We start from the raw sequence: 13,647 nt of genomic DNA on the forward strand, positions 1-13,647 counted from the left end.
CCAATCGGCAAAGCGCTATGTAATTAAATAAACAACAGTGCGCGCTGGCAAATACAAACTCAGTGCTCAGTCAGCAAGCAAATAGCAAATGTAGGCGCTACAATACCACAGGTGAGGGAGGAAGCGGGGGGAGCGACCACTCGCGTTGGAGGCAAGATGGTCACAGCTCACTGTGTGGGAGAGGGCGGCTCCTGTAGCTCTCGTGGGTGGGAGGGTCAGCAGGGAGGCGGGGGCGAGGTTGAGGGAGGGCTCGGGTCAACCTGGGAAATGGCCGACCAACAACAACAACAAGGAGCAATGGATCGCTATGAGGGTCAAAGATGCGAGTTCGTGCGCGGAGACAGAGGAGATCGTGGCACCCTTTAAATAAGAACACAGCCAATGTAATGCAGACAAAGCGCAGCTACAAATATTACAGGTACTGCACGGTGAAAGCGCTATCAGTTACCAATCAGCAAAGCGCTATGTAATTAAATAAACAACAGTGCGCGCTAGCAAGTACAAACTCAGTGCCCAGGGTGAAAGCGATATCAGTTACCAATCGGCAAAGCGCTATGTAATTAAATAAACAACAGTGCGCGCTAGCAAGTACAAACTCAGTGCCCAGGGTGAAAGCGATATCAGTTACCAATCGGCAAAGCGCTATGTAATTAAATAAACAACAGTGCGCGCTGGCAAGTACAAACTCAGTGCTCAGTCAGCAAGCAAATAGCAAATGTAGGCGCTACAATACCACAGGTGAGGGAGGAAGCGGGGGGAGCGACCACTCGCGTTGGAGGCAAGATGGTCACAGCTCACTGTGTGGGAGAGGGCGGCTCCTGTAGCTCTCGTGGGTGGGAGGGTCAGCAGGGAGGCGGGGGCGAGGTTGAGGGAGGGCTCGGGTCAACCTGGGAAATGGCCGACCAACAACAACAACAAGGAGCAATGGATCGCTATGAGGGTCAAAGATGCGAGTTCGTGCGCGGAGACAGAGGATATCGTGGCACCCTTTAAATAAGAACACAGCCAATGTAATGCAGACAAAGCGCAGCTACAATTATTACAGGTACTGCACGGTGAAAGCGCTATCAGTTACCAATCAGCAAAGCGCTATGTAATTAAATAAACAACAGTGCGCGCTAGCAAGTACAAACTCAGTGCCCAGGGTGAAAGCGATATCAGTTACCAATCGGCAAAGCGCTATGTAATTAAATAAACAACAGTGCGCGCTAGCAAGTACAAACTCAGTGCCCAGGGTGAAAGCGATATCAGTTACCAATCGGCAAAGCGCTATGTAATTAAATAAACAACAGTGCGCGCTGGCAAGTACAAACTCAGTGCTCAGTCAGCAAGCAAATAGCAAATGTAGGCGCTACAATACCACAGGTGAGGGAATGCCCTTTTCACGCAGAATAATGCGTGAAAGGGGCCCATATTTACAAGGCTATGAAAAGTCACGCAGGGTGACTTTACGTGGCCTTGTAAATATGGGCAGGCACACTGCCCCGCCGGTGTGTCAAAAAAAGGGACGGACAGGCGGCTCAATGGCCTTGTTAATGAGGCCCCCTGTTTCCTGCTTAGTCTAGATCTAAGGTCCTTTCTTCCCCAAGTTCTGCATGAAGTGAAAACATTATTGGGATATTTGCCTCCACTTCTATGGGCTTTGGATTGGAAAGTTGTGCATGAAGTTATACCATTGCAGGGCAAACTTATATTGGGACACCACTTGAATTCACTTTCAGTACACATGTGACTATCAATGCTGTGATGAACATGTAACGTTGTGGGTACCGGGCGGCACAAAACAGGACTTTCTATTGTCTTAAATGGTTAAATTTGTTTCCATTAGGCATAGAGCTGATCACTCTAATCGTTCCCAATGTAAACCATTAATTGAATGCTTTCTTTTGCACATGGTTTTATGAATAAGTAGCAAGTGCATTATATTTCCCGCTATTCTAGTGCCGGCTTGTTGAACCATTGTTAATGCAAGCATAAGAATCGACACATGTTTTGCTAAGAGATGCACCTTCAGTCAACTGGGGTAGAGTGACAAGAAGTTACTCATTAAGCCTTGCCTGCGGCTACTACCATATACATGCATAATATGCGTGGGCAGTTCTTCCCTGCTCACAAGAGCAGTACACACTCTGCATGATTCAGAGGGTAAAGTGCTGGTTCCAAAAACATCTTACCTTACATATGAATTATAATCGATTTGGTTTGCTTGCTTCTCAACAAGATCCAGGAGTGGATTGATGCGAACTGTATCTTATTCCCCTTGCAGGCAGGCTTTCGAGCGTACACCTGTACCATTGACCAGGTGTTCCGTTTCACTTTGTTATATTGGAAGTCAGTGGTCCTGGCCAATGGTAGCCTGTACGCTGCTTTTGTTGATTTAAAATCACCATTTGATCTTGTCCCTCGCCACAAACTATGGACAATCTTCCAGGAGATGGAGATCCCCTCAAAGTTACTCACATTACTTGTGAGATTGCATGAAGAAAACTATGCTAAAATCCGATGGAGTTCCCTGGATATGATTACGGGCCCATTCCCAGTAGAGAGAGGGATACGCCAGGGCTGCATACTTGCGCCTACCTTATTCTCCCTATTTATTATTGGTATTGTTGACTATATGGATGCTGAGACCACCGACGCTCCAGTTTAAGCCTGCAGCAAAATTCCCATCTTAATGTTCGCAGATGACACGTTGATCATCTCAAATACCCCGAGTGGTTTGCAGAAGGCCCTGACCATCTTTCAGGAACTCTGCAATGCTCGCGGTCTGGAAGTCAACGTGTCAAAGACAAAATTTATGGCTTTTAATCCCTATAGAACTTTTAAAAGTAAAATTGTAATGAATAATCGTCCAATGGAGCAAGTAAAGGCATTTACTTATTTGGGGGTCATTATTCAAAGCGACCTAAAATGGAAGCAGCAAATCGACCTGGCAACACTTAAGCATCAACAAATGTCTGGTGTACTAAATAGGGAGTTTAATTCGTCACTGACCAAACCAATCAGTCAGTCCTCCAGGTTTACAACATGAAGGTGGTTAACTCCGCACTCTATGGAGCAGAGATATGGGGTTACGAAAACCACCAACCTCACGACCGCAGAAAACAGGTTCATGCGTAGCATCACACTGCTCCCCCAAAGTACACCAGTGTATCCGCTACTACACGACCTAGGTAGAAGGCCCTTGGCGGAGGTGGCCAAACTGCACCCTCTACTATATTGGCGCAGGCTCTGGACCACTCCAGAACTTAACCACTATGCCATGGGCTTTCTGGACATAATTCGGGCTGACACATTTCACAAAATAAGATGGTTGAGAGGAATTAGAGATGCTCTAGTAAGCATAGGCATGAGAACACTATGGAAGAACCTGATAGAGCTAGCTTCCCCCCAAAAAAGATCCTGAAAGAAAAATACTGGGAGATGATTACACAAAAAACCTTGAGTAATAGTGTCTCTTCCACCCTAACAGGAATATTTTTGGTTGTTAAATTGTCACAGAACCTTGAAGCCTTTTGGGATATAATAATACAACCCCATGCTAGGAAACTGTATTTCCAGGTCAGGGTGAGCACATTGCCCATCAAAGCCTTCACTGCTAGATGGTAAAAATCCAATGACAATGTGTGTTCTCTAGACCAGACTAGTGTGGAGTCGGCGACACATTTGCTATTTGTTTGCCCAGCTTATGCCGCTCCTCGTCAAGTATGGTTAGCTCCAATCTGTAAATTACTTAGAACTAGAAGGAGCGAAGAAGCAGAAAGAATTTTACGTACAAATGCTTCTAACCCAATCACTACAGCTGTAGCGAAATTTCTAGAATGGGCTTGGTCAATAAGGTCACAGTTTTTTCTTACATAATATTTTGTTTGTGTCCTTTATTCTTGTATTTTCTTTTGTAAATGTAACGGCAGCACAATGCTTGCTCCATAAGTTAGGACAAAAACGTTTTAACTTTTCCCTTTCTTGACTGTTTTTAATGCTGACAAAAATGTTTTAATTATCCCCCCTACTGAGAGCTTTAACGGTGTCTGTTTTCCAATGGTTGTTTTATGTAAGCTGTAAAATATTGCCTGATGGTTTTTAAAGATAACGGTTTGAAGCTACATCTGTATTTTAAGGTATTTTTACAATCATGCTTAATTGACTGGCATTGATATAATTTACAACTAATGTGTTTTTGCACTTGGCTTTTATGACAAAATGTCAAATAAAGCATGTTTGATTGATTGCTTCTCCAGATGTCTGCGGAGGCGTGATGACAGGACTTTCTGGTGTCATAGCAAGTCCAGATTATCCAGAGAACTACCCCAACAATGCAGAATGCCAGTGGATCATTCGAGTCACCCCATTTTCTATCATCAAACTTGTCTTTACTGACTTCCAGATGGAAAATAACGAGGAATGTAATTTTGATTATGTGGCAATTTTCGACGGTGCCAGCATGGAAGACAGGCACATCGACCACTACTGTGGCACCATGAAGCCGCCTGATGTTGTCTCCTCATCCAACGAGTTGATGGTGATGTTCAAGTCAGACTTCAACATAGGAGGCAGGGGGTTTAAAGCATACTTCTACTCAGGTACTAAGTCAGAAGCATGGATCACACTGGCAGAATAACAATATTCTGTAATGGGCACTGGGTGGAGCAAAATCATTTTGCATCTTTTTTTGCTGATTTACTTTTGATTATATGTAAATGTAACTATATACATCTGCATAGTCTATGAATTTTATACTGCCTCTGCTTACCTCCTTTAAATTGATGTGAATGTGTTACAGAACTTTTTATCAGGAAGCATTTGTAAATCACAACCATATAAGGCAGCATTTGTCAATGTCAAAATCCACAAAGTCAATAAAACTTCTCTCGTAGAAAATCTGCCTGTCTTCTGCTAAATCCCAAACATTTGCCTCTCTGTTAATCATTATCACCTCATAAACCCATTATGTTTTACCTCCCGCATACTAGTGCCCTGTATAAATAATTACCTAGCAAAAACTATTAGTTTAAAGCAGCTTTTCTATTATTTGTGCACAACATGCAAAAATGTGCAATGTACAACATAGCATAAAACATGCACCAGTGAAAATTTCCAAAGTGCACACAGTGAATACATACTCATAGCAAAATGCTTTAATGTATTAGATAGCTTTTCATGCAAAAAGTGTTTGCCCCCGTGTAGTGATGGTGCATGGTTAATTAATACACATTATAAGAAGATGTGTTATGAACTGAATATGTATTGTCTAAATTTGCAACAAAGCCAAAGTCTCTTAAGACAGGAATAGGGGGTGTAGATTACCAAGAAAATGAGCTGGGAAGAGAGAACACATTCCATGATTATCTTCAAAGCTAAAAAAAAACACTGAAATCACAACTTTTTTTCTACACTGCAAAAATACATGTTAATTCAGCACAAGCATTTCAGACTGACTAGGCCTCATTTCATGTCTTTCACTTTGCTGCACCAAAAGTGCCCCTTTTAAAAGAATTTGACTAGGCATCATTTCATATTTCATGTGCCATGTGTTTTCACTTGCACCAAAATGTGCGTCATTTTAAATGCAGTCTGTCTGAAGCACAAAAGTAAAGCAATGGTGGACTCCAGATGAAATCTGAGCTACATCAATCCTCTATTTTGATGATATCAAATCATAATACCTCAAGTGATTTGTAAATCATTACACTTATTTAATTTCACAGGTCACATTTTTATTGCAAAAGCTGAGCATAAAACAATGCTACTTCTATTTCTAAGGCAAACACAAGCCTTGTCAGTAATCAGATCATATATAGACAAGCTCAATTGTTTAGTGCTGAGTTCTGTAATTAGCTTCTTGGACCTGTTAGTCTTCTCTAAACTAAGTAACTCAAATATTAGAAGGAGAATTCAACAGGACAGTTCTCTTTTCTATTTTCTTTTCTTCTTTTTCTTTCATCATCCAAATATTCTTTTCTCTTCAGCTCTTGACATTTCTCAGTTATTGTTTCAGCTTTTCTTGGCTCTCCATCAGCTTGCCATCAGGGCGGCTCATACAGTGTTGCATTCTGTACATTTTCTATGCAATTTGACCACTCAGGTGCTGAGAAACTCTGACAGAGCACCATCAATTCTTTGCAGTTTTTCAATCCAAGCCTTTCACTTTTATTTTCACTTTGATCAGATTCAGATGTTTCAGCTATGGGTGCAAATGATTTTTCAAGGGACCACTCCAGACTTTTTGGATACCCTTTCAGCCAGCTTTTTCCTACCTCCACTCGTAGGCACACAGCACTAATGTCTTCTTCAGAGGCTGCATCTGACTCTTTCACCCTTTGGACACCGTTTTCATCTGAGTCAGTTTCCACTTGTTTCCTTTCCAGTGCCACTTAAGTTTTCTCTAGTGCTGCTTCAGACTCTGTGTGTTCCCTTACAACTTGATTGACCCTCTTCTGTGAACTTTTAACCACTGCTGGCATCTCTTCTTGAAGAGGAGCTGTTTTATCAGGGGGACACAGGACCATACATGTGTGATAGGCAAGCACCCAATTTGGAAGGCCACCACATGTCACAACAGTCTTTGCCAGGATCACATGGAACAGGCTTTTCAATTTCACAGCATCTCTCAGATCAAAGTTTTGGCACCATCCATGATAAAGATCTTGTGTAGCAGCTGCAATCTGGTGAGACACTGCACACTCCACATCAGCCAGACCTTCACAGCAATGGCTAGTGTTTTCATCAGTGTTTTTCACAAGTGCATTTGCATGTGCATTTTCAATCCACTTCAGTGATGCTGAAACACAGTCATTTGCAAAATGTAACTCTATGCTGCCTTTGTGTTGATTTATTATGCTTGAAACTTCAGGCAGATAGCTACAACCCACTCCTTGTCAAATCTGTTGTTCTGCACTCATCATCTTTGAGACCTCATTATGATCTGATTTCAGAGAAACTGGCAATCTATACCTGGGCATCAGTTTTTGCAATAACACATTTGCCACTATGCAGTTGTCATTTTTCTCAAAAACGGTTCTGATACAATCCTGTTGTTCTGCTTCTCAAACATTGTTTTGAGACTCTTTTAATTCACCTGTGAAGATTCAATTGAATGTATATGCTAACAGAACACAATTTTGTGCAACTTAATTAGCATTTCTCTCTCCCATGACAACAGTGACTCCCATTTGAGCAAATATATTGCATGTTATGGTAAGGATAACCAATTTAAAATTTTGGGCTGTGGTAACTACTGAAAGCCATGAAGCTTTGACCACATAATGTATAAGGAACACAGCATGTGCTGCTCTTAATATGTCATAGTTACCTTTCAACTATGGGCCATCTACAAAATGAACATTGTAGGGCTGAATCAGACGTTCATCCTAAAAGTCTGATTTTGGCTTTATGCATATTTTCATGACATCTAGACATTCATATTCAGTTTTATCAGAAACCAATTAATTTGCTGACATTTCTGTGAAGTTAGGGTCAAAGGTCATTGGAAAATACATCACAGACCTTTGAAAACATTCATCTTTTTGAATAGGCACTGAGAGAGTGCAGCCCTCCCTCTCACTGCAAATTGGTGTATTTTCTTTCAAATAAACTTTCATTCCTAGTGCAGGGGTGCAACACTTTTTCTCTTTCAACTCTAGGAATGCTTTGGTGCAATTGTTGTCCAATAGAAGCGGATCAGAGCCACTAGGTAAAGGTTTAGTTACCACTCTCTAAAGCAGCTAACCATTCCCAAAAATGTCCTGACTTCTTTCTGAATTGGAGGTGAATTCATCTTGTGAATTATTTCCACTCTCTCTGGTGACACCTTTCTAATTCCTTTTCCAATTATGTGTCCCAGACATTAATTTTCTTTTTGACAGTACTCCTGACTATTCTCATGCAAGGGCGCTGTGACATTAACTTGGCAAAAATCAATAGCAGTAAGCCATTCTTCAGCACATGGAATGGGAAAAAATATGTTGGCTGAATTTGGTACTACAGGACAACATAGACCAATTATGCTATTAATCTCCTGCAATAATCTGTTCTTTTCATTTAGTTTCTGTGAACCTATGATCAGAAAGTTATATAAACTCCCAATCAATTCCATAAAAAATCCTTTTATTGGTAACATTTCTACAAGGGATGGTGTTCTTGAATACATGTCATCTGGTTCTAATTTTAATAAGACATGTTCTGCACATTTTATTAATCTGGCATTCTTCTCTGTGAACTCTCTTATTTCTGTGTTTATTATTTCTTTCAAATTAGAAGGTACTTTTTCAACTGTCTTTTCTGAAAACAATGCTACAGCTGTCTCTTGTTGGGCCATTTTAAAATGTACATCCTCATCAGGAATCTGAATATTAACATTATCTGGTGTACAGTCATTTGTGCTGTTTGATTTGCAAAACAATTGTTTTCCTGCTAGGCCTGTGACACAAACAACAACTTGGCATTTTCCTCAAATGGGCCTATTTCTGGTGCAAATTCTTCTAAAACTGGTTTTGTAATTTCTTTCTTTAAAACTCCTACAACTAAGTCTGGACCTTCCATTGCTTTCACAATGGACTTGGTAATCACTGCTACGTTTTTCTCCATAACAACAGAAAATGATGGTGAATTCATGCAAACCCTTTTCATTGTTTCCTCACCTGGCCTTTGCACAAAAACTTTAGATTCAAACCACAATTCAGTTTGCAAGGCAATGTAAAAGAACATTTCCAAATTAATGCACATTTTTTTTTAAATTTCAGCAAATCCATCAACTTCTGGGTACCCCAGCATACATTTGTCTCTCAATTGTGGGAATATGTTCAGAAATGCTGCAAGTTCACTTTTATTACAATGCATCCATTATTTCATCCCCTGAATCAATATTTATTTGAAGCTTTTTATCATCATTAAGCATCTGGTGCTTTACCTTTTTATCCTCACTTGCTTTGTCTCTTGCTGTCATTTCCCACATGCTTAATTAAAGCCTCAAATTGTTTAACTCTCGATGGTGTCTTTTAATTTATCAATAATTTGCAATTCAAAAGTACCATCTCTTGGAAACCTCAAAGGACCCGCTTTTTCAGGAATCTTGCACCATTGGTGAACCCACCTACATGAATTTTGTCCCAAATTGGTAGACATAAAATGCAAGGGTGTTCCTTCAGGAGCATCACCAATTAAAAACACATTTTTTCACTTTACCACCCAACAGTTTCTTTAAACCTTCAAACATTTTCATTTCTGAAGTAGTTCAATGCAATTTCTTTTCAGTTTTACTCCTACTACTGACCCTCTCAAACAAAATCTTACTGCAATATTTTTCTGAGTTTTCTTAATCAAAATGTTGTTATTCAAACATTCGCTACTCTGTCTGTTCCACTAAACAAAGGATAGATTTCTCTTCACTGGGAGTAACACATTCCGCTTACTCTTCACAAAGTAAGAACTTCTGTTTACTCTTCAAACACTGCGAGTAAATCCCTTCTGCTTACCCTTCACTCAAGCTCAGAAGAACCTGCTACTCCTTCAGTGTTACCTTTTCTAGGTGATATAACACCAAAGTTTCACCAGCGAACTCTTTGCTATCAATCACTTTCACTTTTACACAGAAAATAGTCCCTAATTCAACACTGCCAGCCCTACCTAGCTTCTCAGTGTCATTCCAACAGAAAAGTATCCTCACTGCAGTGTGGCTTCCATTTACCACCTGTTATTCCTTTCCAGGATTTTCAGGTATCACTGTACCTGTGCTTCGAGACAACATAAAACAAGACACTAACTTTTCATGTTAAGAACATATAATCAATAACTGAAAATTCTGTCCTATGAAATTACCAATATAATCAATAACACCATCAATTCAAAAGAGCAAAAACTCATCATCAAAAAAATCCTTACTATTTTCAACACTTCAAAATTACATCCTAGCACATTAACATTTCACAACCCTATTGATACTCACACCACTCCAGCAATCACCTTCTTGCATCACCTTCCAGTACTGCTATGCCAGTCTTCAGGTTCTGAGAATTGGAGTCAGGAATCAGAAATTGGACATTTATCTAACGTGGGCAATTATTTTCTAGGCTTTAAAACTAAACTATGCTCCAAACTGATCCAGTGGGAATGGGGTTTTCTTCACTTTGATTTGTATTAGTCAATATCTTAACTAATTTTCACAGATCAACTTTCCTCCTAAGGTCAATGGCCTATTAGTCAAATAATTGATGGTGATATTAATAATCCTTAATCATCAAACTAATTGATGATAACCATCATCTTCCTACCACCATGTCCCTCTTAAAGTATCCGAAAATATTCCACAGACTTAATTACAATTCTGAACCTTAGTACCTCATTGAAAAGGCTCGTGTGACTTAACTTATCAAGAACAGAGAACATGCCCTCCATACCCTCACTTGCACTACAAACACTACAGAGGTTTCACCTCCCAGACCCTCCAAACTTCTAAGCTCACTATCTTTAAATATTCACTGATCAGATCTTTAATTTGGGTCTGCAAGTCATGTTCTTAATGGTTACAAGCTAACAATTGCCCTCACACATTTCAAACTTTTAAATTTCTGAAAAATAGCTCTTTCTTACATGTCAGACTGAAGGTTGGTATGTCAGAAATGCGCAGTGAAGAGAGATACCACAATAGACAACAGTGAGCCAAAGCCGCCCATGAAGCTGAGGCTACCTCTACCTAGAGGGCCTGTCACAGCTTGTGGGGAGGGTAAAGAGTCTTTTTAAGAATTTTCTTTGAAAGAAGTCAAAATCGTCTCGAAAATATCCAGGGATTACAGTCCAGCCCCCTACAAAATATTAGAAAGCATATTTCCCTTAAACTGCTTTATAAATGGCACTTTCCATAACTTGAGTTAAAGGTGGTTAAAAACCAGTAAAACAGGGCACAATTAATCTTCTTACCGTTCTGATGTCATTTCTGGACTGCATACCATCATTCCCCGTTTAGCCTAAAGCCACTGAAAAAAACGAAAACGCATGGCCATGTGAAAGGCCCTGCGTCACTCCTTGATGCAGTCAAATCGTAGAAGTGGCGCAGTCAAATCTCATAAATTTCACTGCGCCACTTCTACGAGCCTTTTTTACATGGGAACGCCCACCCTGTATACATTATACCTGGCACATGTATAATGTAGCATAGGCATTTACAAAGTGACGCATCTGACTACATGCGTCACTTTGTAAATAGGGCGCAGTATGGCACATTGATTAGGCTGCAGCAGCGTCACTGAAAAGTGACGCAGTGGTGGTGTAAGGCCTTCATAAATAGGGCCCTTAGTCTTCTCTATGTACACTGGTAAGTTATTACCCTTAGAATAGTTTTCCAGAGCGCTTACCTTTCGCAGGAGCCTAACATATATGTAATCCAGGATTGCCAAAACATCTGCTTAGAGAAGCTCTATGTGGAGAGAGTCTGTCTTTAGAGAAAATTCCTGTGCGGATTGCAAACTAAAGGGCAAATCTTCCAAGAATAGACTAAATTAAAAAAAAAGGATGCCAAAATACAGCCCTTGTGAAAGCCATTGTGGATCATAATACACTCTGGCAGCCATCCATGCCTTGATTTTAAAAACACAGACAAATCCTTTTTGAACAGACAGGGGAGGATGAACGCTTTCTGCTTGACTTAATGTTCACACTTGCGTGTAAAATAGTCCTTTATAATTGGAAGAGCTTTGGGAAAATCACATTCAAGAAATGGCAAGAATGGTTAATTTTTTTAAGAGGAGCAGATAATATTTTGTTATATACCTCCCCCTGAAAACCCAGACACAGGAAACTATGGAAGGCGCTTGAAGCTAACCCTAAGGTTTTTAAACCCCCTTGAGCTGCCAGATCAAAATGATCACCCTCCGTATCACCTACACCCCTCACTGTCCTTGGAGACCTCCCGTCGGATCTAATTGAAGGCTTTCTCCATTTTGATCTGACTTTATTCACTACCTCAAGTTCTTTGACACCGAGCTCTAGCCTCTCTCCTCTCAATTTCTCCACCTGCTGTACCTCTTCGCTCTCCGCTTTCCTTTTCTTTTTCTGTTTTTCTAACCGTATTCTGCGGGCCTTGTATTGTTCAGAATTCGACCCTTGCTAGAATTTGATATATCAGCAAATTCTTGGATAATATTCTGTGCATGACGACCGGTCTCATTAAAATTATACTCCAACGAAACATAACCGAGGAAAGTACAATTCAGCATAAGGACCTGACACAGACCTGCCATGTCCACCAAGTGTACTTCCACTGAACATGCTATCTCGTCCCTTTGTGTTTAACCGATTGTAATATGCTGTCCGTTCCATCACTCGTTTCCGCTAGTATTGGTTACATGAATGACGTGATGTACATACAATACTTCACCCGTTCTTTTATGTTTTTTGTGCTGTAAGCAAATTCAATAAAATTTCATTAAATTAAAAAAAAACTCTTTTCGTATCCCTGTTGGGTATTTCTGTATTTTTCACTCCTTTTTCTCAAACTCACCTGTCAGCAGTTATTGGACAATGGATAATCATACTTTTCTTTAAAAGGAATACTCTTTGGATCTTACATTATTGAATAAGTGAAATTATCCTCACATTCAAGCAATACATACAAAACATAATAGGCTCTCAGCTCGGTCTCAAGGCACAATCAGCGTTTGGCCGCGAACTACGGACGTCAGGACGAGCTTTTGAGCGTGCACGAGCGTGTGCGTGCCGGCAGTGGTGAGGACGCGGGCTGTGGGCGGAGCGGAAGCGGCTGCAGCTGTGGAGGTGGTGGCGGCGGTGAGGGCGGTAGAGGCAGCAAAGGCAGCGAAGGCAGGGGAGACGGCGGGGCCGAGTAAGTCGACCGAGAGAGTGGTTATTGAGTAGCTGACGTCTGGCTGTCACAGACCAATGAACCAAGGTGAGTCCAGAGTCGATCTTAGGACCGCGGACTCCCTGTGCGGTTGCGCTGCGCTGTGGTTCAATGACAGTCGGCATCAAGTCGGCATCGAGTCAGATCCCGTCCTCTCTACTCGGCGCATCGTGTTCCCAGCCAAACCCTGACCCTTGCTTTTGCCCCCGCCTGTCCCCGAATTGCCTCTGACCCGTCTCGGTTTTTCGCCCAGCCGCACGGGCGGAGCAACGTCATCTGCCTGGGCTGTTATACAGCGCCCCCCAGCTGCCCCAGCCCCAGTCCAGTTGCCCCTAGTCTCTGCTTTGCCCCCTTCTCCGGGCCCCCTCCTGCTGGCTTGCTGCTCTCGGGTGCTCACTCGCCCGATCCTGTCAGCCCTGGTTCTGCTCCCCCCGCCCCCACCTATCCATTGTCATCACTGCCAGCCCTACTGTCCAGACAGGAACTGGCTCGTGGTGGCTCACTCGGTACCCCCCACACACTGCGTCTCCACCTGGTCTTGGCCTGGCCTGCTAGCTGTGGATGCAGTACTGGGATTGGGGGCCTAGGAGTCAGGCCTAGGAGTCAGGCCTTTGGAATAGCCTTAGGAGTAGTGGATAGGTGGTTGTGGGCAGTGAACGGCGAGGGGTTGTGTCGGGACAAAGCGAGCGTGGCTGCCTGCGCACCACGGCCACCACTAACTGCCCTTGCTGCCCAGGATAAGATTAGATTCAGCACTGTTGGATACAGGGCCAAGTTGGTTCTTCACGACCTCTCCT

General features: G+C 41.9%; 1 protein-coding gene across 1 annotated transcript in view; it reads left to right on the top strand.

Moving 5' to 3' along the window:
* The window catches only part of CDCP2 (CUB domain containing protein 2), a 334,374-nt gene that overhangs the window by 194,545 nt on the left and 126,182 nt on the right, over nt 1–13,647 (top strand). Inside the window, exon 3 of the mRNA XM_078671806.1 lies at nt 4,242–4,583. Coding sequence (XP_078527932.1) covers nt 4,242–4,583 — 342 coding nt within the window. The remainder of the gene's footprint in view (nt 1–4,241; nt 4,584–13,647) is intronic.

The sequence above is a fragment of the Lissotriton helveticus genome, chromosome 1_2 (assembly GCF_964261635.1).
Source record: "Lissotriton helveticus chromosome 1_2, aLisHel1.1, whole genome shotgun sequence".
In the NCBI taxonomy this organism is placed as follows: Eukaryota; Metazoa; Chordata; class Amphibia; order Caudata; family Salamandridae; genus Lissotriton; species Lissotriton helveticus.